This window comes from Emiliania huxleyi, assembly GCF_000372725.1.
Source record: "Emiliania huxleyi CCMP1516 unplaced genomic scaffold EMIHUscaffold_62, whole genome shotgun sequence".
Lineage (NCBI taxonomy): Eukaryota > Haptophyta > Isochrysidales > Noelaerhabdaceae > Emiliania > Emiliania huxleyi.
The window spans coordinates 171,942-196,101 of NW_005197351.1; the positions used below are offsets into that span (position 1 = coordinate 171,942).

General features: G+C 65.0%; 6 protein-coding genes across 6 annotated transcripts; 3 read left to right on the forward strand and 3 right to left on the reverse strand.

The window, feature by feature from the left end:
* Positions 1 to 3,366: 3,366 nt before the first annotated feature.
* EMIHUDRAFT_214642 (hypothetical protein) lies at positions 3,367 to 4,572 on the forward strand (the record flags this gene model as incomplete). Its single annotated transcript, XM_005763700.1, has 4 exons — positions 3,367 to 3,909; positions 4,096 to 4,154; positions 4,240 to 4,273; positions 4,456 to 4,572. The coding sequence occupies 4 exons, from the start codon at positions 3,367 to 3,369 to the stop codon at positions 4,570 to 4,572; spliced, it is 753 nt and encodes a 250-aa protein (XP_005763757.1).
* A 718-nt stretch (positions 4,573 to 5,290) lies between these two features.
* On the reverse strand, positions 5,291 to 7,583 carry PTA9 (putative inorganic phosphate transporter; the record flags this gene model as incomplete). The annotated part of the gene is made up of 5 exons (XM_005763808.1): positions 5,291 to 5,728; positions 5,850 to 5,899; positions 6,090 to 6,252; positions 6,423 to 7,362; positions 7,438 to 7,583. 5 exons carry the CDS (start codon positions 7,581 to 7,583, stop codon positions 5,291 to 5,293), a joined length of 1,737 nt encoding a protein of 578 aa, XP_005763865.1.
* Positions 7,584 to 11,733: 4,150 nt separating this feature from the next.
* Positions 11,734 to 13,089, forward strand: EMIHUDRAFT_67408 (hypothetical protein; the record flags this gene model as incomplete). The annotated part of the gene is made up of 1 exon (XM_005763701.1): positions 11,734 to 13,089. One exon carries the CDS (start codon positions 11,734 to 11,736, stop codon positions 13,087 to 13,089), a length of 1,356 nt encoding a protein of 451 aa, XP_005763758.1.
* Positions 13,090 to 13,339: 250 nt separating this feature from the next.
* On the reverse strand, positions 13,340 to 14,312 carry EMIHUDRAFT_452431 (hypothetical protein). Its single transcript, XM_005763702.1, has 4 exons — positions 14,030 to 14,312; positions 13,834 to 13,964; positions 13,712 to 13,760; positions 13,340 to 13,636 (listed from the first exon to the last, which is right to left on the reverse strand). The coding sequence occupies exons 1-4, from the start codon at positions 14,292 to 14,294 to the stop codon at positions 13,527 to 13,529; spliced, it is 555 nt and encodes a 184-aa protein (XP_005763759.1). The 5' UTR covers positions 14,295 to 14,312; the 3' UTR covers positions 13,340 to 13,526.
* A 2,461-nt stretch (positions 14,313 to 16,773) lies between these two features.
* Positions 16,774 to 21,488, forward strand: EMIHUDRAFT_465063 (hypothetical protein; the record flags this gene model as incomplete). Its single annotated transcript, XM_005763703.1, has 13 exons — positions 16,774 to 16,877; positions 16,957 to 17,642; positions 17,672 to 17,880; positions 17,950 to 18,055; positions 18,667 to 18,955; positions 19,026 to 19,429; positions 19,498 to 19,637; positions 19,718 to 20,119; positions 20,275 to 20,613; positions 20,677 to 20,871; positions 20,915 to 21,125; positions 21,199 to 21,265; positions 21,344 to 21,488. The coding sequence occupies 13 exons, from the start codon at positions 16,774 to 16,776 to the stop codon at positions 21,417 to 21,419; spliced, it is 3,228 nt and encodes a 1,075-aa protein (XP_005763760.1). The 3' UTR covers positions 21,420 to 21,488.
* A 682-nt stretch (positions 21,489 to 22,170) lies between these two features.
* EMIHUDRAFT_57004 (hypothetical protein) lies at positions 22,171 to 22,965 on the reverse strand (the record flags this gene model as incomplete). The annotated part of the gene is made up of 3 exons (XM_005763704.1): positions 22,171 to 22,311; positions 22,467 to 22,559; positions 22,702 to 22,965. Coding segments are annotated over 3 exons (498 nt in total), but the record flags the coding sequence as incomplete, so codon positions are not given.
* Positions 22,966 to 24,160: the final 1,195 nt, after the last annotated feature.

Here is a 24,160-nt window from a genome sequence, read left to right on the forward strand (position 1 = left end):
CTGCGCGTCGCCGCCATCCAACCCGGTGATCTTCACCTTCATTGAGGGCCAGGCAGCCAGCACTCACCGACACGGCCAGCACTCCTGACATGGGGAGAGCCCCCAAAAAAGAAGAATCGAAGCGACATCTGTTCCTGTGTCCGTCTTCTTCACTCCCACCCACCCACCACACCCGCCTACCTACTACTTGCCGAGCTACATACAACGGCGCGTTCCTCCACCGTACCACGGCACAGGTCACTCGCGCCCAAGCAAGTCCAGAAAGAAAGAAGTGTGACCCTTCTTAAATTCTTCTCTCGGTGTACCTGTGTTAGTGCCAGTGTGCGCCAGTCCCGTGCCTAGAAAGAAAGAAAGAAAACAGACTCCCCGACCCTGGGCGTGCGGGTTGATAACTGCAACTCCAAGTGCTCCAAGAGCAGAAGTGCTCAAGACAACCCAACCACCAAGGCGCAAGGGAGGGATGGGAGGACGGCAGGCCGCCACCACACAGGGATTTTAAGGAGAGGGGTGTGGTGCTAGCCGTCGCCCACCCTTGGGCGTCTGCCTCTTCCTATCTCTCTTTTCGCAGTCCCTCGCCGATTCTCGCTGCAACCTTTGACACTGCATGGACCACACTCACATGTCTTTGCATGTAATAGTTTTGTTATACCCTCATGGGGCACAAGAAAGAGGCTGCACGGCCTGTGTACGGTCTGTGCTGCTGTCGGGCTGGTCGGGCTGTCGGGCTGTCAGCGCTGCTGTCAGGCCACTGTGTGCTGTCGGGCTGTCGGGCAGCTGTCAGGCTGTCACGTTGGGGCCTGACAGCGACGGAGCACCTCTGATGTCAGACTCTGCTGTCAGGCTGTCAGATACGTGCTGTCAGGCTGTCGGAGAAAGAGCTGTCAGCGCTGTCAGGCTGTCGGGCGCTGTCAGGCGCTGTCCGGGGGTTGCTGTCAGGCTGTCAGACCAGGGCTCAGCGGGCGGGCGGCGGGGTGTCTGGCGAGGGCGCGGCGGTGGAGGGGAGGCGTTCCCGTCGATTTTTTTCGGCCTGGCCGAGCTTTAGGCTTCGCGCTTTTGCGCCCAGGCAGACATCGCGAGAAAAAGACTTTTCCTGAAAAAGAATTACTGTGTGACACTGGGCACGGGACTGGCGCGCACCAACACAGGTGCACCACGGGAGCCGCCTAAGCGACTCCCGCGAGGACGTGCGAGAAAACGCATGTTACCACAGCTCGCTCGCACGACACTGGGCACGGGACTGGCGCGCACGCCCAGGTTGTGGCCCAGGACTCAACAATGACTCGTTCTGTTGCCATCCCAAACTGTCACTCCCCTTTCTCCCGGCCGGGGTGGGGCGCGCGCGGGGGCGGCGGGTGTGCGGGATGTCTGTGGGGGCCCGAGAGCGATGTGTCATGTGTGTGTCCGCCTTCGTTTGTTTCATTACATCGAAGGTGTGAGTGAGTGAGTGTCCATCACTCTCTTACAATACATCGAAGGCGAGCTCAAAAGAATTTCCGCCGGTCTGGCCTAACTGCATGTCGCAGTGGAGCCTCGAGGGTGACAGCACGCTCGAAGGCGACATCACGATCGATTTGCCGTGCACGGAGGGTGCCGCCAGCGCTTTCGATCTCGGCCGCGCGCGACTGTTTGGCGCTTACGGCAAGGCATTTGCTCACGGCACCGTCAGCCGCGTCCAGTGCAGCCTAACGGTGGAGGCGGGCTGTCTTCGCGTGGAGTCGCGGGGCCAGAACCCAACTGGCATACGTCCGGCTGGCGGCGCGTGGAGACTGCTTACTCAGCAGCAGCGCAGTGCGCTCAACGATGGTGACGAGCTCGCACTCGACAAGATGCGCAAGCCCGGCACCGTGTTCACCGTGCGCAAGCGCCCTCGAGGGGAGCCGGAGGTCTGCAGCAGCGCCCCGGTCCCGGCCACGCCAACGGTTGCCGCCGTGGCCGCGCCGCCACTCACGCCGCATCACGCAACAATTTGCTCGTGGAATGCAGCGACGGTTGCGCCAAAGTCTGGCAGCAGCCAGGACAAGCTGCTCATGATGCTACGCGAGCTTTCTTTCCAGCCGGACATTCTTTGCTTGCAGGAGACGAAGTTCTGCGACGAAAAGGCGGAGAAGCGGGCGAAGGAAGCCACGCCCCAGTACGACTGGCACATCCCGGCTGGCAGCTACTATCGGAGCCCAGGCCGTGGCGTCGCGCTGCTCGTCAAGAAGGGGAGCAAGCTCGCCGGAGGCCAGCTTCTTGAGCTGCTGTGGGACGATGAGCACCGGGTGACTGCGTATGATACGAAGTTTGGTCTCGTGGTCGGCACCTACATGCCGACCGTCTCTGGCAGGCAAGGCCGGCTGGAGAAGCGACTCGACTACGAGAAGGACCTCACCTCCCTCCTTTCCAAGCACAAGGATCGGCTCCTCGCAGTCGTCGGAGACATGAACGTGGCGCCGTCCGACGAGCTGGACTGCTCTACCCCTTGGGGCAAGTTCTTTCTGGCCGGGGAGGACGGCGACGGCGCCTGGGAGGAGCGCGCGGTGCAGCTGCGCGATGCGCACTGCAAGCTCCTCAAGGATGGCGGCCTCGTCGATGCCTGGCGCTACCACAACCCGCGCAGGAAGGAATTCACCAGTTTTCAGGACCAAGGCCGGCACAGATCGCGGAATGGATGGTGCGCGCGCGTGGACCTCGTCCTCGTGCCCGAGCCGCAGGTGGCCCATGTCCGCCCAATCATATACTCGAAGATAACAGCGCACGCCGCAGGCCGCCAGAGCGACCATGTGCCGGTGGGATTGCAAATCGCGCTACCTCTCGGCTAGATCGTAGAGCGTGCTTTAGCATTAGCTTTGTAACACGTACGGTCCCTGCGCTCGCGGCTTGCTGTTTGTTCTAGAGAGACTGCGAATGGGTGTGGGCAGTGGGGCTCTTCAACATTTTCCAGAGAGGGAGGTCTACGACGGCGGTATGCCGCCGCCCGCCCCCCAACCAACACGCGCTGAGCTTCTTGAGCTGTGATCATGCACGCTCAGTCGCACAGCCACCGCACGGCGCAGCTCTCGCCCTCTGGCTGCGCCGGCAGCTCGAAGCCGCGCTCTTGCGCCCACAAGCGGATGCCCTCCACTGCGAGCGAGGCGTGGAAGAGGAGCGAGACGGCCGCGACGCGAGCGATGTCGGCGGGGCTGGCAAAGCGGGAGAAGACGCGCACGAGGAGGTCCGTGGGGAGGTCGAGGAGGCGGGCGGGCGGCGGGGTGTCTGGCGAGGGCGCGGCGGTGGAGGCGGACCGTACGATTTTTTTCGTCGTCTGAGCTTTCTAGGCTTCGCGCCCAAGACCGCGCCGCAGAGCAAGACCGCGCCGCAGTGAGTGGAGCTCCTCAGGCCCTGCAGATGAGCACGGGTGTGGAGCCTCCGCGTGCTCCGCCGTCCTTCGCCTTTGCGCGCGAGGTCATGGCCGGCGGCGGTTCGACCTCGATCGTTAGCGCCATCCTCAACCCTGTCGACGTCATCAAGACGCGCCGGCAGCTCTACGAGTTCCGCGACAAGTCGGCCGTCGAGATCGGGCGGAGCATGCACGCCGAGGGCGGCGCCGTCGCGCTCTGGCGGCCGGGCCTGAAGGCGACGGTTGCGCGCGAGATGCTGTACTCTGGCTGCACCAAGGGCCTGTACCCGGTGGTGCGGGACGTCATCTCGGGCGCGGACGAGCCCACGCTGCCGCAGCGCGTCGCCGCCGCGAGCGGCACCGGCGTCCTCGGCTCCCTCTGTGCCAACGCCTTTGACGTCGTCAAGATCCGGCAGTTTGCGGCCGGCTCGTCGAGCTCGCTGCTGTCGGCGATGGGGGAGGTGGCGCGCGCCGAGGGGGTGGTGCGCGGGCTGCTGCTGCGCGGCGCGTCGGCGAGCGCGCCGAGAGGCGCCGCAATCGCCGTTGGGGAGGTGCCGCCTCCGTGCACCCCCCCCCCCCCCCCTCCTTGACCTCCCCTCAACCTCCCCTGAGCCTACCCAGCCTCACTGAACCATCGCCGCGGCGTGGTGGCCTCCTTCCCTCCGTTCTGAGAGGGCCGAGATGGACCGAGATGAGGCGAGGGCTCCGAGACGTCGGATGGATGAGTGTTGAGTCAGGTGACCACCTACGACCAGACAAAGAGTTGGCTCAGAAGACGCTATTCCGACGGCTTCGGGTGCGAGTCCCGCTCCCGCTCCGCTCCCCTCCCCTCCCTTCGCCGCCACCCTCTCTCCTGCACATGTGCATGTCCTCCTCCGCAGGCTGCACGTCGTTGTCTCCCTCATCACCGGCGTCGTCGCCACCACAGTGAAGCCTCAGCCTATCCTTAACCCTACCCCTACCCCTAGGGACTTGCTCAAGAGCTATAAGCCTATCCTTAACCCTACCCCTACCCCCAGGGACTTGCTCAAGAGCTATAAGCCTATCCTTAACCCTACCCCTACCCCTAGGTCGCCGCGCCGTTCGACTTGCTCAAGAGCCGTGTCATGGCCTCTGCCGACCCCGCCGACGGCTTCGCCTCCGTCCTGCTGCGGCTGCTGCGGCAGGAGAGGCGTCGCGCCGGCAGCGGCTCCATCTCGACCAATCTCGGCTGATCTCGGGGCCACCTCTGCACAGGAGGGCCCTCTCGCGCTCTTCAACGGCTGGCTGCCAACCTATTTCAGGCGCGCGCACGAGACACGCACCCTCGCTTTCCGTGCCGCATCGCCACACTCTCACTGCGCCGTGAGGCCGCCGCCTCTGCCCTGTCTGGTGTCACACGGCGGTGCGCCTTGATGCGGGGGAGGTGCCCTGGCCCGATCCCCGCACTCGCGCGCAACGTTTGCTGACACATCTCCCCCCCCCTTTCCTCCACACCTCAGGCTCGGCCCGCACGCAATCCTCACCTTCCCCCTATTTGAGGCGATGCGGCGACTCCTCGGCCTCGAGTACCTGTAGAGTGTAGTGTGTGTAGAGCCTACTGTGGCGATGTGTCACGTGTATTGAATCGTGTGAAATGACACGGCTCTTGAGCAAGTGCGTGAGCAATACTTTGAATTGTGCGTGAAAGAACTATAAGAAGTAAGGGCATGTGGGAGAGAGGAGGGGGCTAAGCGAGAGCGCGACGTTATAGACTCTAGCCAATTGCTGGGCACCCGACGAGCGACGTTTCATGTGTGGAATTGGTCGTAGTGGTTGTAGGTTCCTAACCCTTTCTTACTAGAGCTATTGCGGGTGGGACAAAAATAAACAAAGTGCAGTGGTCAAACCGCGTGCTAGCTGCTGGTCAACTCCGGAAAACTCTCATCATACTGCCCCGCGGGGCGCACGTTCTCACAGAGTGATCGCTGCGCGCGCCGGCAGCATCATCAGCGCCGCAATCGCAGCGGCGAGCGGGATCGTCGCCACCCAAGTCAGCGCGATCTTGCCGAAGAGGGCGCAGTCCGAGCCGTGCAGCCCGTGCTTTGCCATGCCGACAAAGACGATCGCGCCCACCTGGCAGTGCGTCGACGAGATCGGGAGGCCGAGGCAGGTTGCCACGACGACGGTCACCGTCGAGGCGGACTCGACACAAAACGCCATGTGGAAGTCGATCTCGGCGATGTCGCTGCCGAGCGTCTGGATCACCCGGTAGCCCAGCGTCACCACGCCGAGGGCCACGAAGGCGCCGGCGACGGACATGACCCACCACGGTGTGGCCGTCGAGTCGCACTCGGCCATGTCGGACGAGAAGGCGGTGTACACGGCGGAGAAGGCCGAAGTCGAGTTGGCCTACGTGTCGGCGGACCTCGGGGTGACCTCGGGGCGACCTCGGGGGTTCACGGGCGGACGAGTCTGAGGTCGGGCTGGCCGTGTCGTTTGCTCCGTGAGCAAAGGACTCGAGGAACGCGACGAAGACGACGACGTACCGAAAGACGTGCACCGCGTCCTCGGCGCTCTCGCCTGTTCCCACAGCAGTGGCGTGTCAAAGGGGCGGCGCCCTCCCCACCTCACCGCGCCCTCGCCGCTCTCTCGCCTGGCTCCGGCTCTTCGGCCCAGCATCCGCACTCGCTCGCGCAGTTGGCGCCTGAGGAGTCGTTCCGCCGAAGATCAAGGGGAGGGCTCCACTCGCTCGCCAGGGGGGGCAGCGGACCCGCCTCGCCTGCCTCGCCGCCCTCCTCGTCGAGCCCGCTCGTGCGCAGCCCCCCTCCGCCCATCGCCGCCGGTGGCGTCGCCTGCGGCTGCAGCGCCATGGCGCGCAGCATGTCTGCGTGCTTCGAGGCGAGCGAGTCGACGAGGGAGAGCTCTCGCCGCACCTCCGGCAGGCACGATTCGCCGTTCAGTGGTCGGCCAGCCAGTCACTAGTGGGGCGAGGGAGAGCGCTCGCCGCGCAGCGGGGGGAGGGAGGGGGGGGGGGCGTGGGACGGCGGCGGCGGGGAGGGGACGGGTGAGGGGAGGGTGTAGGAGGAGAGGGAGATCGGCGCACCTCGAGCACCTCGGCGCCGGGCTCGGGCGCACAGCGCGGGGAGGGGGAGGCGGCAGGGTCGTCCGCGCCGATCCGCTCGCGGAGGGCGCCGAGCAGTCCGGCGGAGGGCGGCTTGCGCGCAGAGTGAGCTTGCTCTAGGCTGCGGTAGGCGGCCTCGAGCCGCACCAGCCTCGCCGAGAGCTCACGCACCGCCCGGTGGGACTGCTCCTGCTCGGCCCGCAGCGCGCGCACGGTCGGCATCGCTTCTCGCACGCGCGGGGCCAGCAGGGAGGCGTAGGCGTGGGTCAGGCCGGCGACGACGCAAGCGGTGAGCGCCTGCGTGGAGCGCTCGATTTGCTTGGTCGGCTGCGACTTGAGCATGATGAGAAAGGTCATGACCCACGCCGCCGTCGAGTAAAGGAAGGGGGAGAGGAGCAGAGCAGCCGAGCCCGGCCGCGCGGCGTCGAGGGCGGCGAACTTAGTGGCGCGGAAGATGGCAAAGGCGACGGCGCCCGAGAAGAGCGGCGAGATGGCCCAGCTCGCGACGATGGAGGTGAGTCCGCCACTCCACGCCCAGTTGAGGCAGGCGACGCCGTCCATCTCCGCCGAGCCAACCATCGTCATCCCGACCACGCCCGCGACGATGGCGTGCGTCGTCGACACCGGCATCGCCGCGAACGTCGCGAGCAGCAGGAAGAGGGCCGCCGCCAGCAGCGCGCACAGCATGCCGACGGCGTACACGGCCATGCCGCTGTCGCAGTAGCCGCACGCCCAGCAGTCGGGGTCGGTGGTGTCGGCAACACCCTTCTTGATCGTGTCCGACACGCCGTACCCGAGCAGCGTCGCGCCCAGCCACTCCCCGAACCCGCCGAGCGTCACCGCGACAGAGAGAGGCACGGCGCCGGAGCCCACCGTCGAGCCCCAGGCGTTGGCAGAGTCGTTGGCGCCGATCGTGAAGCACCTGGTGGCGAGCAGGACGTGGCGTGGTGGCGTGGTGGCGTGCGGCAGCGGCGGGCGTGGTGGCAGTGGCAATCACATGAAGGCGGCGACCATTGAGGCAACGACGAGGAGGCCGAGATTATGCTCCTGCGAGATGTAGGCGTCATTGTATGGAGCACAGGTGTCCGGGTCGGCGAGCGGACTCGCGCAGTCGAAGACCCCGGCGACGCAGGTGGACGACATGCCTACAACTGTACTAGGTGGAGGCTAGCCAGGCGCCGGGTTTTCCATCCCGCTTTTTTTTTTTCGTTTCGCACACCCCACCGTGAATGTGTGTGCCGCGCGCGCGCAACGCTGCTCCCTTAGCGGCATGCCAATAGCGTGCTAGCCAAGTAGTACGCCGGTGGATTCCCAGGGTGTCCCGTTCATACTAGCCCGACCGACAACACAAAGCGGAGACAGACGGACGGAGGGGACGGAGGACTCGGGGCGCCATTGCCCGGCGCCCCACGCCAGCTAGTCGGTGGCAGTTCTGCTCAAGAGATACTCGCTCACTTTGATGCTGCAGGTTGGTGGCGACCGGCACAGGTGGGACTTGCGCACCGTGGGTTGGTGCACCTGGGGCTGCTTGTTTGCCGTCACTGCCGCAACCTTCTGCTTTCGATTCGAGCCGACATTGAGGCCACTACTGGAGATGGGCTGGTCGCCTGACGAGGCGCTCAAAGTGCCGTTTTGGATCGCCTCTCAGCTTGCGATCAAGGTGCTGCAGCTGATGATGAGGCGGTTCTTGTACTGCACCTGGCCGCTAAAGATGCCCGAACAGGATTACGAGTTTTTGGTTGGGGACCGAAGCGGCTGGACACCGGGTAAGAATGAGATCCACTACTACCACGAGACCTACGGCGAGCAGACCATCAAGGCCATCGACGCCTTCAATCGACGTTGGATTCATTTGGTGGCCAACTCCTGGAGGTTGTACTGGTATCTCGGTCTCGCTTCCAATCTTCCGGAGATGTTTCGTTTGGCGCTGATGTGTGAGACCCTTTCCTTTTGGCTGAAAGTCTTCTTGGAACGGGATGAAGGCTTCTTCGGCCGCCTTCTCCTGGGCGTGACTGCACGAACTCGGGACGGCTCCCTAGGCAGATTCAACATCCTCATGGTTTCCGGATGGCACTACATGGGCCTGCTGTGGTGCTTCATGCTGCCCTATCTCTTGGGCCTCACTGATGAGCAGGGGCGTGTGTTCTTCCTGTTATCGATGCAGGGAGTCATGTGGGGGGACACCTTTGGAGAGTTGGTGGGAGGGTTCTGCGGCCGGTGCGAGTTTCCTGTTTGGGGGTTTGGAGACATCAACATCAAGACTGTCGAGGGGGTCATCGGTTGCCTGGGGGCAAACTATGTGTCCATGCGGATGGTGAGCATGGCCTTTCCTGAACAGTGCGCATTCATCTACCCCATCGATCTGGCGGTCGCGATTGCTGCGCTCGTTGGCACCATTGCTGAAACAGTGGCACCACGTGGGACTGACAATGCCGTCATCTTGAACACAGTCATGTTGACGCTGAGTGGAATGGTTTTGCCAATGGGTGAGTGAGGGGTGTGTGCAGGCTCTTGATCGGAGCCTCTACATTCTACATTCAAGTACGTGCTACATTCTGCACGTCATGATAGGAATTCGAATTCCTACTTTTCTTGTAAGCCTCGTTGCTAGCGGGGCGCAAGTCTAGTCCTCCTGGCCTTCGGGCCCCTTCTCGCCTTCGGGCACCACACTCTCACGGGGGCCAACACACGCGCGGCCGGCGCCCCTCATGCCCTTCTCCACGCACACCGCGTGAAATCCGCGCGTACGTCCCCGCGCGCACGCAAACACACGCGCAGCGCAAATTTGCCTGTGTCATGGGCGCAAGCCCTGTGCTGGCGCCCCATGGCCGTCCCGCGCCGCCCGCACCAGCCACGCGCCTCTCGCACCACCAGAGCCAGGCGCACGACCACTCACGCCGCGACGAGCGCGCCGCATTGAACCTCACTGACAGTCTACGCCTTTTGCCAGGCGCCTGCACACCTGCATCAGGCACCATGCCGTACCAGAGCGCGCCGCGCCCGGCACGACGCAGCTCCACCGCGCGAGGCGCGCGCGGCGGCACGCCGCGCGCGGCGGCCGCCGCGCACACGCCCCGCCACCCGACCAGATCTGCTGCACAGCCTGCCAGCAGGCTGTGCAGCAGACCTGCTGGACACTCAACACACACGCACGCTCGCGCCGCCCGCCCACTGCGCGGCTCACTGCACCCCGCGACAGCCCCGTTCCACCAGGCGAGGCGCGCGTGGCACGCCGCGCGCGCTCCCGGGCGGCTCGGCCAGGATCGCTTCACCCCTCATGCCTGTGCACTCTGTGCACAACAATACACTCACACACGCCCGCGCGGCTCACGCACTGCGCGACCGCCCGCGCCCTGAGAAAACAGCAGCCTTCCGCTTCTTGCCAGGCGCAGGCCCGCCGCGCCACGCGCCAGCTGGTCTGTCGCCGCGCGCCCGACGTCGCGCCCTAACACCGTGCGCCTGACCGGCGAGGCTGTTGTTGCGCGGTGCAAGTGTGCCAGGTGTGCTGTCCGGCGGCCCGAGGCAGAGTGCGGCAGCGTGCAGGATAAACCACAGTGACATGGCGCTGTGTATAGAGCCGTATGCGCGTGAGGTGGCGTGAAACGAATGCCTTTTTCAACCATGCGCGTCCCAGCTCCTACTAGAGCTCCAAACTTGGAAGTAAGTACCCCTGCACAAGCAGAAATCGCCAAACAAAATCGCCCATGCTGTACGTGTGGCCTCGAGAGGCGAGAGTGAACGTATGGCTCGGAGGGCCGGCTGCGCAGTCGCTGTCAGATGTCCGTCTCTCGGGACGCGTGCATCAGTCGCTGTACGCATCCTCGTCATCAGAGTAGTACAAGAAGCCGCTGCCCTCGACAAAGCTTTCGACCAGCGCCGGCGCGACTTTGAGTTCGTCCCGCCACACGCACAGCATGGCGTTGATTCGCCCTCTCTTGTCCCAGTCGTCCCAGCACCGCACGATCTGACCAGCGCGCTTCATCCCGGCGCGGTCGAGCGGCGGCTTGCAGTCGAGGATGGCATCCAGAAAGTCAGCCAGCTCACCCTGCCGCGGCTCGCCAGCACTGTACTGGGAGCCGTCCCACTGCGGCGGGTGAACGCCGTAGCGGCCATGCGTGACGCTGCGCCCGGTGCCGCTCAAAGGCCATGGGCACTTGGCAAAGAAATCAGCGGCCTGCTCGACGTCGGACCACTGCATCAGGCCGGCGAGCATTTCTCCCGGTGACATGTTGAAGCTCTTGAGCGTGTCCCACGACCGGGCTTTCACCGCCTCGAGCGCCGCAAGGGCCTCTGTGGCCGACGCGCTGCTCACAGCGCCGCCAGCCTCCTGGTCATCAGTTCCGGCCTCAGACTGCTGCTCACGCTCACGCTTGCGGCCTTTCTCGCTCTGCATCTCCTCGAGTAGGCTGGGATGTGTGCTTTTGCTTTCGCCCGGCGCTCTCTGTGCTCGCAGCGCTCTGGCCGCCTGGATTCGGTACTTCAGCGCCTGGATGGTATAGTTTCCTCGTATTTGTTCTCGAGGGGGTATCAAGGTATGCTCTAGGCCTCTGTGGGGACTTATCTCGGCTGGGTATCAAGGTATCATCGGCGGCCGCGCAGCGAAGCGACAATTCACACCTCGCGCGGCTGCAGCCGCACCGGCTGCGGCCGCGGGCCCGTCAAACGCGACGACGGCCGCCATTAGCGCCCTCCTCCCAGCGCATTGCTTAGTGGTGCGCTCGCCTCCCTCCTGCGCGACGCTCATTCGAGCGCGTTTGTCTGTCTTGGCGCGCGCGCAGCGCGCGAAGAGGTGTGAAGAGGGGGGTCGTGTCCGGTGTGAAGGGTAACCCACCAGGGTATCAGCCTATCCTCTAGGGGCCCAATGCGGGTCCTCTCAAGAGGGTATCAGGGTATAGCCCTGGGGTATGATCTGCAATACGATGATACTATACCAAGCTGAAGTACCGAATCCTGGGTAGTGGCGTGGTCTTTTCTTTCTTGCTTCCTGTCCGCTCCGCCCCCGCAAGGCGCGAGACACACACCGCACACACGTCCACGCACCAAGAGATGGTTGGAGATATGCCTGAGGGTGGGAAGAAGAGCGGGGGAGGGGTCAGAGACAAGTTGGCCGTGTGGGCGAGACGATCGAGGGGTCCCGTACCGCCGTACAATGCGGAATCGACCTATCCAGTGCTCAAATGCTCAAGTTGGTCGTTCCTAATTCGGGGTCAGAGTCCAGTTGCGAGTTGGTCGTTCCTAATCGGCTTCGTCGCATTTTACGCTAGCGGCGAGAGGGCTGAGCTGAGGGCGAGCGATGGCGAGCTTTGACGTCAAGGAGATCGTGGACGAGGCGTACCTCTTCCTCTACCCGCTGGTGCTGATGGACATAACGCGGCTGCAGAACTGCTCCGTGGACAAGTGGGACGGCATGGGCCCCAAGGCGCCCATGAATCACTGGGGCCACTTTCGGATATTTCCTCCGCTGACGTTCAAGGAGGTTGTGCGTCCCAACTTTGACACCCTGTACTCCATCACGTTCCTGGACTTGTCCGACGGCCCCATCGTCATGCACATCCCAGACAGCGACGGCCGATACTACCTGATGCCCGGGCTCGACATGTGGACGAACGTGTTTGCGGTGCCCGGCTGGCGCACGACCGGCACGGGCGCGCAGGATGTCGCCTTCTGCCCTCCGGGCTGGTCCGGCTCGCTGCCTCCGGGCGTGGTGAAGTCGGAGTGTCCCACCAAGCTGGTTTGGTTCATCGGCCGCACAAAGACTGACGGCCCGCCCGACTACGACGCAGTGCACAAGTTCCAGGATGGCATGGCGCTCACCTCCCTGGCGAGATGGGGAGAGCCAGTCGAGGCGATGCAGGTGAAGAAGCTGAGCGCACCGAGCTTTGTGGACCTGAAGGCTGCGCCGCTCCAGCAGATTGAAAAGATGCCGGGCGAGCAGTTCTTTGCGTACGCAGCTGAGCTGATGAAGGACTCGCCGCCCCTCCCCACCGACTTCAGCCAGGTGTCGCGCATGCGGCACATCGGCATCGTCCCGGGAGAGAGCTTTGCAACAGACGGATTGAGCGGCGAGCTGTTGGCAGCCGTCAAGGAGGCGCCAGCGGCCGGCCATCGAGCGATGCGCATGGCGTACGCCGCTCTGGGCGCCAAGAGAGCAGAAAACAACGGCTGGTCCATGGCCATCAGCCCCTGGGTCTTTGGCTCGTTTGGCATCGAATACACGCAGAGGGCCATGATTGCGCTAGTAGGGCTGGGATGCAACCAGCTTCAAGATGCGATCTACCCGCAGCTGTTGACCGACTCTGCAGGCGAGCCGCTGAAGGGAGGCGCCGCCAACAAGTACACGGTTCACTTTGATGCCGAGCAGCTCCCTCCCGTCAAGGCCTTTTGGAGCTTTACCCTCTATGACGCGGACGGATTCGCGGTGCCCAACTCGATGCAGCGCGCCACGCTCTCCAGCTGGATGCCTCTCGTGTACAATGGAGATGGCTCGCTCGACCTCTACTTCCAGACCGCCTCCCCCGGCGACGACAAGGAAAACAACTGGCTTCCGACGCCTGAGGAGAAGGGGTGGAACCTCACCCTCCGGTTGTACGCACCCGAGCGGCGCGCGCTGAATGGCTCCTGGATCCCGCCCCCGGCAGTGAAGGAGTAGGTGTAGAAGCAGGTTTAGGACACAGGGAATTGTGTGGTGATGTCCGAGAGAGGGAGAAGGGAGAAGGGGAGGGAGGGAGCGTTTTGAACGTCGCGAGGACTCGGCTCCAACCGTTAACGCGGCGTGGGATACAAATTAGAATTTTGTCTCTCTCTACGTTTCTCTAGCCTCTCTCTACGTGTGTGACGAGTACTTTAGGGGTAGCGCGGCGGGGCCCGGCGGGGGCTGCGGCTGGCCGGGCGCCGCTCTAGGGGTACTCGCACAGCCGGAAACACGTAATAAACACACTGTGAAATTCTGGGCAAACCGCGTCGGGTAGCCCTCTCTCTCGTTGGCCTCTCAAGCTGACAAGGCTTCTCACGGGCGTGACCTCTTCTGGACCTCTTACCGCGCAATTCCGGGGCCCGCGGAAGAGGACAAAAGCGCTTGCCGGACCCTCACACCAAACTAAGCGGCGCCGGTGTGACGCCGGCGACCGGGTGTTGCAGCGAGATGTTGCGGGCACGGCGCAAGAGGCCAACCGCCACGAAGAGCGCGGCGGCGGCGCCTACAGTACGCATGTGTGTAGCAAGCTTGGAGCCTGTGGGCAGAGTTGGTCTATCTGCGGGTTTCATCGCGAGACCGACTGCAGCGAAGACGGCGTGGTCGGCGACGAGCCCGCTCGCCTTTTCCTATTCGGGTCCACGCTCAAGGGTGATCACCAGCCGCTCTGCGTGGTGTGGGCGGTGGAGGCGCGCTCGCTGCCTTGACTAGGTAGTAGGGCCCGTAGTGAGAGTTGCCATAGTGGGTGCGGCCCCAGTTGTCTTGCGCGACATAGCCGCCAGAGTAGCCATTCCCGGCGATGCTGCCCTGCCAGCCCGTTGCTGCGTAGTTGCCTGCGCGCGGGAGAGAGTGTATAGGACCGCAGGCGCAAGCGGCAGTGTTTGGAGCGTGGCGGAGCCTGTGTGCGTGTTGCCGGTCGCCGAACCCTCCCAGCCGTTCGCGTGCCACTGGCCCGTGTACGTATTGCCGGCGGCATGCTCGCCCTTCCAGTTCGTGCCCGACCACTCGCCCGTGTACTGGTTGTACGTGCCGCAGCCCGAAAGGCTGCAGCCAAAGCCGCGCTCTGTCGCGGCCTCCTCGATAGGGGCGGTCGCGGCGGTCGACGGGCTCAAGTTAGCCGCGGAAATCTCGGCGGCCAAAACGAGCGGAGCCAGCATCAGCATCTCCAACACAGATGACACAGACGTCGGTGAGTGCACCGAGTCACCCCTTGGTGACCGAGTCAGTTTCGATTAGGACCTAAGGGCGTGGTCACAGCCCTTTTTCGATTTAAAGAAAGTTCGATCACTTTTAGCTTACGGGGAAAAAGGGAGACCTCTCTTCTTGTCCCCTAGTGATTACAAGATCCCGTTCCAATATGCAGCTGTCGCGAACAACGTCACGTTGGGAGCGGGAGCGGCCCGCCGAGCACCTCGACCACGGCGCTCGCGGGCTGCCCGATCGCGGGCACGGCGATGTCGGTGAGGTGCGCGATCGCGTGCACGCGAGGCGCGGTGCCGCTCACGGCGCGCGTCACCAGCTTGCGCACCGCGACGTGCTCGCTCACGCCGCGCCGGTTGGCCACGCGCACGCGCATCTGCCGGTGGCTCGCGTCGAGCAGGAGGCTCACCTGCCGGACAGGGTGCAGACAAGTCAGGCAATGTCTGAGGCGCACAACGCTCGGCGCGGCGTCTCGCCCGAGGCCGCCTCTCGGCCGCGACGCACCGTGTCCCCCTCTCCGAACCTAACCTCGGGCCATCTCGGGCCATCTCGGGTCATCTCGCACCGTGTCGCCCTCTCCGAATTGCCCCGCCTCGCCCAGCAGCCGCACCACCGACGCGTCCGACCAGACGGCGCCTAGACACTTCCGAGACACTTCCGAGACACTTCCGAGACTCTTCCCACGCGTCCGACCAGACAGACGGCGCCTCGCGAGCCGACGGCGTTCATCGACCACGAGCCGCGCGAGAAGCGCTCGCCCATCCCGACGGCCGCCGCCGTCGCCGAGATGTCGTAGCCGGCGAGGGCGCGGTCGAGGCTGCTCGCGCCGAGCGGCGCGCCTGCAGGAGACGCACATTCCTCGGCCGCACCTCGGCCGCACCTCGGCTGCACCTCGGCCGCATCTCGGCTGCACCTCGGCCGCATCTCGGCTGCTCCTCGGCCGCATCTCGGCTGTACCTCGGTCGCATGCATCTCTCGGGCGTCTCTGCGCACCCTCGCGCTTGTCAAAGAGCACGCCGAGCCACAGGACTACGTGGTGGTTTGGGCCGTGCGAGAGCTCGCGGACCCGAAAGTCGACCCGCTGGCAGCCCGAGCGGCCCATGCTCACGAGGCTGTGCGCCGCGGCGACGCGCCTGCGGGGCGCGGCCGTGCACGCGTCTCGTGGTGACGTTTCGTGCAGTGGACGCGTCGTGCAGGACCCAGCACCCGGGGCGACGCGCGCCTCGCCGCCGGCGTCGCCGCGCCGAGGTCGAGGCGGATGACGGACGCTTGGACAGACGCGTTGGCAACCACGTCGCAGCAAAACACGCAGCGGCTCCGAAAGTGCTGCACGAGCGAGGCGCGGCTGCCGAGCGCGAGGCCCATGTGCCGAGCCGTCGCTGCCCAGAACGCGTCGTTCCCGGAGATGCTCTGGCGGAGGGATTGGCTGGTTCGCGCGAGGCGAGCCAGGGTGCGAGGCGACAGGTGCGCGGCAAGAGGCTCGATGGCGGCGGCCAAAGCCTCACCGAGCGCGGCGAGCGTGGCGGCGGGCGCTGCCGAGCTGCCGGACATTCGAGCCCGAGCAGGTGTATTCTTTTTTTGCTTGGGCGGCCCTCATGCTGAAATTCTGGAAAAACCCGGCCGGCCCCTGCCCCGCCCCTACCTACCTACCTACCTACCTACCAAACTTACGGGAAACTAAAAAAGAAATCATCGGATGGGTGAAGGTGGGGTACTATACCAACTAGAGTGATGGTTGGTGGTACTCTCCTGCAACCACAGTCCTTCTTGTGACATGGCAGGCCACTCTCAAGCCCTACAAGCATCAGATCACCCCATTTGGGGAGGGTTGACATCGTGATTTCCGCGGAAAATTTCTTTTTTGCTGGGAAAATTCCAGCTTGAAGAGAGGGAAAACCCCGACGGGAGGGCCCAGACCTACCCTACCTACCCCGGCATGAGGGCCGCCCCAAGCAAAAATAAACTACACCTGGCCCGAGAGGGAAAAAGGATCCTGTGCGTGCGCTCCTACCCAGATCGGGCAAGTGCGCGGAGCAGGGTTCTCGAGGTTCTCGAGGTGGATATCCTTTGGCCGCGTTGGGTAGCGAGGATTGGTGTAACCCGAGCCACGGAGGCGTGTTTTCTGACGGCCGACCGTCAGTGCACGGAGTTGCCCCTTCTCCGACTGCCCCGGCTAGTTCACGGGTTTCGCGGGTGTGACCCCATGCGTCAAACCCAGGGTTCAGGTTCTGCTTATCAATGAAGCCGTCGTCATTCTGGTCCTCTCCAACGGCGTCGAGGCGTGGACAGGGGCGGAAGGGAGCAGTCGTGAGAGAGTCTGTGCGCTGCCGGCGGAGGCGGCAGAGGCGGCGGAGGCAGTGGCCCAACCAACCGCGCGCAGCGAGCGGCGACTCACCCCTCACCGTGCCGCCTGCCCCCCCACCTTTCCTTCCGCAGGAGACAATGAAGCCGATCCTCGTAGCCTTTGTCGCGTTACTCCCTCCCGGCGCGTCGGCGCAGACTACCTTTGCCAACAAGCCCGACCTGCAGACCGCGGCCGACCTGTGGTGCAGCAACGAGCCGGCCGCCCTGGCTGAGTACGGCAACATCGCGGACTGGGACGTGAGCCGCATCACCAACATGCAGTGTCGACTCGTGGTGCGAGAATAACGGCGGCGGCGGCTCCACGAGCACGACCGGCAAGAGCACGTGCAACCCCGACATTGGGTCGTGGGTCACGTCGGCAGTCACCACCATGCTCGCCATGTTCCACGGCGCCTCCTCCTTCGACCAGGACATCTCCTCGTGGGACACGTCGTCGGTCCTCGGCATTACCGGCATGTTCGACGGCGCCACCTCCTTCGACAAGGACATCTCATCGTGGGACGTGTCGGCGGCCCTCGACATGGCACACATGTTCCTCGGCGCCACCTCCCTCAGCGACTGCAACAAGGCGCTCATCCACGCCAGCTTCGACGCACAGACGAGCGCGTGGCCCTACTCGTGGGGCTCGCTTGCGTGCCCTCCCTCGCCGCCGGCCTCGCCGCCCTCGCCGCCCTCGCCGCCCTCGCCGCCCTCGCCGCCCTCGCCGCCAACCTCGCCGCCATCACCTCCGCCGCCGCCCACCGCCCCGCCCTCCGCCCCGCCCACGCCGCCGCCGCCAACGTCGCCTTCACCTGACGTGGACCCGCCGTGCTTCCCGAGCTCTGCGACGGTGCAGCGCGCCAACGGCGAGACCGCCCTCCTCTCCTCCCTCTCCGCCGGCGACTCGATCCTCGCTGCTGCGGCCGACGGCACCCTCGCTTTCGATGGCGTGTATAGAGTGTTCATCTGTTTCACAGTCGCTTACTTCTACTTCTAGGCACCCTCGGCTTCGACGTCGTCTCCTCCTTCTCGCTGGCCAACCCGTCCGCCAAGGCGGCATTCCTCTCGCTCGCCACCGCGACGGCGACGGTCACGCTCACCTCGGTGCACAAGCTGCCCGCCGGCCCGGCAAAGGCGCTCAAGCAGGCGTCCGAGGTTGCCGTCGGCGAGACGGTCTGGATCGCGTCGCCAGCCGCGGGCACGCTCGTGCAGGCGCGCGCCAATAGTCCAGCATATCACACCCCTGCCTCTTTTGATGCTACCCCCCCCCCACAGGCGCCCGTCCTCGGGATCGCCTCGGTCGAGGCCGAAGGGCTGCACAGCCCGCTCACCAAGCACGGCGGCTGGCCAATCGTCGACGGCGTCGCGACCTCGTACAACAGTGCGGCCGTCGTCGCGCGCAACATAAATACAACGAACGACGTGCCCGCCGGCTGTTTTCGCAACCCCTTACTTATTTTTTACTTACTCTTCACACAGGGCACTCACAGCAGACTGTGAGAAGGTTCACGGGGCCGACTACAGTGTACAGCGGGGAGGAGTGCTGTTTTCGGCACAAGGGACTTTGTCGGACCGGGTTTTTCTTCCACAGCCGTGTACCCGGCACTGATGTCGGCAACGTCATGCCGGGCGTCTCTTATTGTGTCACTGACAGCCATATGGCGAAGAACAACGACTCCAGTGCTGTGCCGGCGGCAGAACCGTCCTCAGTTGCTTGGCGGCGTGATTCTTCCGTCTCCGACCACATCTCGACCGCCGGCACGAGCGAGAGGGACCCGCGCAGTTGGAGCTCAAAGCTTCGAAGGCAAGCGGCCTTTTTGCTGACACTGCTGCTGCTTGGGGGCGTGACGATCTTCGTCGCCATCTACCGACTCGCCTTTTCCGACGGCCTCTCCGGCGAGCCGCCACCGCCCAGACGCCACCTCCAGCAGCGCCGCCTCCGAGTCCGCCGCCACGACCTTCGTCTACCCCGCTCACCGCCGCATCCGCCAGGTGTCTTTGCGCTGCAGCTGGCCGCAACCTCGCTCTACATTGTCGTCTACGCGGCGGGCGCCAGCGCACAGCGGAGAGAGAGGAGACGCAAGCACGATCGGCTGCTGCGAGAGGCGCCCGAGGACGCGGATCGGCTCGCAGTTTCGTTGCTGGACGTGAAGGCGCTGCGGGCCGTGCCATTTCGGCTCGACCACCCACTCAACCTGCTGCTGCACCTCCTCCTCGCGACTGCACTGCCGATGCTCTGCGAGGTGGTCGAGGCGGCAATCTACCCGGACGGCGGCGAAGGGCCGCTCGAGCTGGCGAGGGCCGCCGTGCCTCCCCACATGCTCATGACACGCCCAGGGCCAGCCTCGTAGGCGGTTTGAGCTAGTTGAGGCCGTCAACTGCCTCCGGCTGCTGCTCCTCGTCTCGTTTGACTCCGCCATCTGCACGCTGTCTCGCAACCTCGCCGTCCCGCACCTCCTCTCCTTTGTGGTGGCCAAGATGTCGGTGCTCCTCCTCAGCATCCATGTCGCCGCCTGCCTCTTCTGGTCCCTCTCCCGCGCCAACCATTTCGACCCGGCCGCCACGTGGGTCGGGGCTCACGCGCCGGACCTCGAGGCCGCGCCCAAGGCCAGCCAGTACTTGGCCAGCCTCTACTGGTCCACCATCACGGCGTCGACCGTTGTGTACGGCGACTTCTATCCCGTCGGCGAGGCCGAACAGGCGCTGACGGTCATCTTCGTGCTGGTCAACATCTGGCTACTCGCGGGCATCGTCGGTGGGCCCTCCCTCCCTTCCCACCCGGGCCCTCCACCTCCCGTCGCTGACCGCCCAGCCCCAACCGAGGCGGCATCTCCGCGCTGGCGTCGATGTCCGACACCGACATGGCCGAGAGCCGGCACACGATCAGCTCGTTCGAGCGCCTACTCTCGGAGGAGCGCGCCCCCGCCGCCGCCGGACACTTGAATGCCGAGGGCTTCTGCCCGGTCTCCGGACGCGGAGATGCTGCGTCGATGGCCCAGACCCTTTCCCCCACCACTGGACGAGACGTCTACCCTTGCCGCAGGAGCGCATCTCTCCGGACGTCGTCCTCGCCACGCGCGAGTACCTCCGCCTCTCCCTTGAATCTGCTCGCGCCAACGTGGACTCTCTGCCCGCGTCCGTCCGCCTGTCGATCCGGACGCAGCGCTTCGGCGACGCGCTCGCCTCGCAGCCGCTGCTGCGAGGATTGTCTCGCCGCTTCGTCGCCGACTGCGTGGACCGGGTGGCGGAGGACGCCTTTGTGTCTGGCATGACCATCCTACGCGCCGAGGATATCCCGAACCGCCTCTGCATCATCCTCGAGGGCAGCGCGCAGCTGCAGGTGGCGGGCGGTGCGGAGGGGCGGCTCGAGACCGTCGCCGTGCTGCGGCCCGGCGCCGCCTTTGGAGCGGGAGGCTTCCTCTGCTCGGCGCGGCAGCCGTGGGAGGTCCGCGCGCGGACGCTGCTCCGCGTACTGACGCTCGGCGCAGGCGACCGGAGGGAGCTCGAACGCGCTTTCCCACACGCGCGCCGCCGCCCAGCCCACCCTCGCCCTATGGCACGCCACCGCCTAGCTCACCGCCGCGTACGTCGCCGTCCCAGGATCTGCACAAGCTTCGCCGCAACCTGCAGCGCTCGATCGAGCAGCTGAGCGTGGCCGCGGAGGAGGCGGCGGCGGCACATGCGGGCAGCGGCGCCGTCTCTCCGCCTGACGACGTCGCTCCGCCAGCAGCCACGCGCCAGGCGCCGACCAAGGTGCGAGCGCTCCGCATGGCGCTCGAGCCCACGGCGCGCGTCTCGGCGGAGGCGGCGCGGCAGTTCGCCGCGGCGGCGCGCGTCCTTCTCGACGATCTCGGCCGCGACTCGGCGCGCGCGGAAGAGGCGCTCTCCGCTCTGGTCTGCCACCTGTCTTCGATCGGGGACGACGTGGAGCTCTCCCGGGTGCGCGGGCGAGATGCGCCCGAGAGGTAGCCGAGATTCGATGACGGTCGCACCCCCGCGCAGGTCCTTGATTTGGTGCCCATCTCCGACATCCCCACGGACTATGACGGCCGCGCGGGCCTCCATCTCGCCGCGGCGAACGGGCAGGACGCGTGCGTCCGCGCGCTGGTGCGGTGCGGCGCGCAGGTCAACATCATCGACCGCTTCGGGCGCACGCCTCTGGCGGAGGCGGCGCGCGGTCAGAGGTACGAGACGGGTGTGCGTGACGGGCGCAGCACGTGCGAGGCGAGCGTTCGTCTAGGCGGTGCTCAACTCCCGGGACGGCACGGCGGCGCTGCTGGTCGAGCACGGCGGGCGGCTGATGCTGTCCGAGCGCGCAACCGCGACGAAGCTGTGCGACGCGGCGAGCAGCTCCGACCACAACCTCATCCGGTCGTACCTCCGGGCGGGCGCCAACCCGGACGCCGCCGACTACGACAGGCGCACCGCCCTCATGCTGGCCGCGGCGGGCGGCGAGTTCTCGCACCCGCAACTCGCTCGGCGAGCGTGAAGAGCGCCGGCAGAGACGCCTCCCGCAGTGGATAGGCGAGTATGGCATCTGCCGCATGCTCATCGAGCACGGGGCCGACGTGCGTGCGCAGGACCGCTGGGGGCGCGCGCCATGGACGAGCGAAGTCTGTACATGAGGTGTGGCGTGAATGGGATAGCGGTCGAACTACTAACTCGGTAGGCACACCGCACTCGACGAGGCCAAGGCCAACCGGCATTTGGGCGCACTGTGCGAGCTGCTCGCGTGGCGAGAGTGAGTCGCTTCACTGGCGCGACCGATTTCGGTGGTTTTCAATTCCAACACGCAACGGCGGCCCGCGTGGTGTACCGAGTTTCTTCGTAAATCCTCTTCCGTGTCTTGCTTCTCTCTCCGCGCCTCGGCGCAGGAGTCGCTTACAATCCGCGGGAAGGTGGTCCTCCTTTTCGTCAGCGCATCCACAGCTCACCAGCACCTGTGAATTGGCTGCCTTTCTTTTTGTATCGTAAGAAGGTCTGCGAACTCCTCTCGAGCTCTCTCCACGAGGTGGTGCACACACACATACCGTACATAGTGTCGAAGGTGAGCGCGGAGCCCCCCCCCCCCCCCGGGGGGGGCCCCCTTTTTTTACCCTGGGTCAGGCCCCCCCCCCCCCCCCCCCGCGCGCCCCCCCTTTCTCACCCTCGATCACTCCCCACACAACCAGCGCGCGGGCGGGAGGCTGTGTCAAGCTTAGACGCACGGGCTGGAGAAGACCCCGCCGTTGCCGTTGTCGTCGTTGATTGAGTCGCCGCCGCCGCCGCCGCCGCCACCACCCTCGATATAGCCCACTGCGTACGAGATCGCCGTCATGGTCCCTGCCGTTGACGGACGGGGTGCAAGGGGGGTGTCACACGGAGAGGCGACACAGGCCTGAGGGGCTGGCGCCGCAAAAGCTATGTGGATTGGAGTCTGGGGCACTGACGGCTGCGGTTAGGCCGAGCACCCGAGCACCGCGCGATGCTAGAGTCTCTGCTTGGAGTGTGCGGACCGTATTCTGAGTGTGCCCCCGACGCGATGCCGACGACGCGGAAGCGCGGATTGTAGATGGCGACGCGGTGGCCGCGGTCGGCGACGCCGTCGTCGACGATCAGGGAGAGCATGACGGAGCGAGCCGGGGTGATAAAGTCGAACTTGGCCAACGTGACGGGGCCGCCCTTGCCTGCACACAGAGCGGGAAAGGGCGCGGATGAGACTCGAGGGAGCCGACACAGACGATGTCGCGCGGTCTGGTGGGAGGCGGAGTCGTGTGACCGCGGTGCGTTGCCGTTGGCGGGCGGGGCATTACACGCGCACCGCCAAACATCAGGTTCTCGCCGGCGGTGCCTGTCCAGGTGCCGTACCGCGACATGCGGTCGAAGGGCGAGGAGCCGTCGGTGCCCTGTGGGGTGCAAAAGTAGGCCTTCAGTACAACCCTACACTCGGCTCAGTATTATAATTGCTCCGGTGACGCGTATGGGCTGGCTTGCGACGATACCGAGGGGGTGGTCCGAGGCGGGCCGAAGGTGCAGTGTCCCGCTCACCGTGTGCGAGACGAGCCCTGTGCCCGAGTCCGCGACGTGGTCCTTCGCCGCCTGCGTGAGGCCTCTGGAGAGGGTCGTCAGCGGCGCGAGCGGCCTCTGCTCGCGGAGGAAGTCGATGGCCTCCTCAAAAGCAGACTTGCCCTCCTCCATGCGAAGATCTGTGCTTCCGGGCAGGTCGAGCACGGTGGCGGACCGAAAGTACGGGAGGAGCTGCGCGAGCGTGTCGGCATACACGGAGGGAGTGGTCCGGGCGATGTTGTGCTCCGCAAAGAGATCCCTGGCAAACTGGTCCTCGGCGCCGCTGAGATCTGCCGCGGCCTTGAGGACGAGTGCGTCGGAGGAATGGATGGTCTCGTCGATCGTGGCGAAGACAGGGCCGAGGATTGGCAACGACTGGATGACGACTGACGATGACACGTTGACGACAGGCGCACCGAGAACGAGCGTAGCGAGCATCATATGGTTCGCGAATGGCAGCGCAAAGAGCGCAAGGAAGGATTCATCCATCGTGTTACGCCGGGTTTCAGCATCCTTTTTTCTCTTTTCACTCCCGTCGCTTGATGTCGGGGGGTCGGCCGAGCACGCGCTCCACGTGGCTCGCGCGATCCGGCTCCTGGCATGGCCTGCCGGGTTGTCGTTGTCGGGCGGGCGGCGGACGGCTCCTACGACCTACGCTGCGCTCTCCTGATTGACAGAACAACAACTCTCTCTGTCTCTCTCTCTGACCCATGGCGAGGGCGCGCTCTCCCGCCTACAAGCTCGCCCCAGTCGACAAGCGGTGCCGCCAGCAGCCGCCGGTGCTGTTGAGCTCCGAGCGAGGCTTCTTTTGTTTTAGGTTCGTTGTTAGCACATCAACAACACAACTCGAGTGTTAGAGTTGTTTGGTATTGCTAAAAATCTCTCTCTCACATCAAGGGACAAGGCACAGAGCTCACACAAATCGCCCACCGCCGTTCTCAAGCTGCGCCGCCTCGCGCGCAAAGTCGCGCGCGGCAGCGTTGACCGCACGGCCTACTCGCCCAAGTACTCGCTCTCTTTTATGTCCCACCACAGAGCGCATCTCTCTCTCTGTTGTGCGAGGCGTGAACCGCGCCATTCGCTCTCACCTGGCAACCCTGTCTGCACGTCTCGCGCGCGCGTGAACAGGGCTCCAGGCCCCAAATGACGAGTGAGTGTTAGAGTTGTTTGGTAGTGCTAAAAATCTCTCTCTCAAATCACAGCGGGAGGAAAGCGGCGAGTCGCAATTCCAGGGGTCGTTGTGGCGGGCCACCCTGTCCAGAAAGGCACAGGTGCCAATCTGGGGTCTCTCGACCGAGTCTATGAGCCCTGGCCGCCTCCCGGTGGTGGCAAGGTTAATTAAGCAACCGAGCGGCCAGTGCCCCCGGCGCGGGGTGGGATATCAGTTCGTGAGTTCTGTGTCCCCGTCCCTGTGCTCCACCTTCTTCTCCCGTGTCGGTCC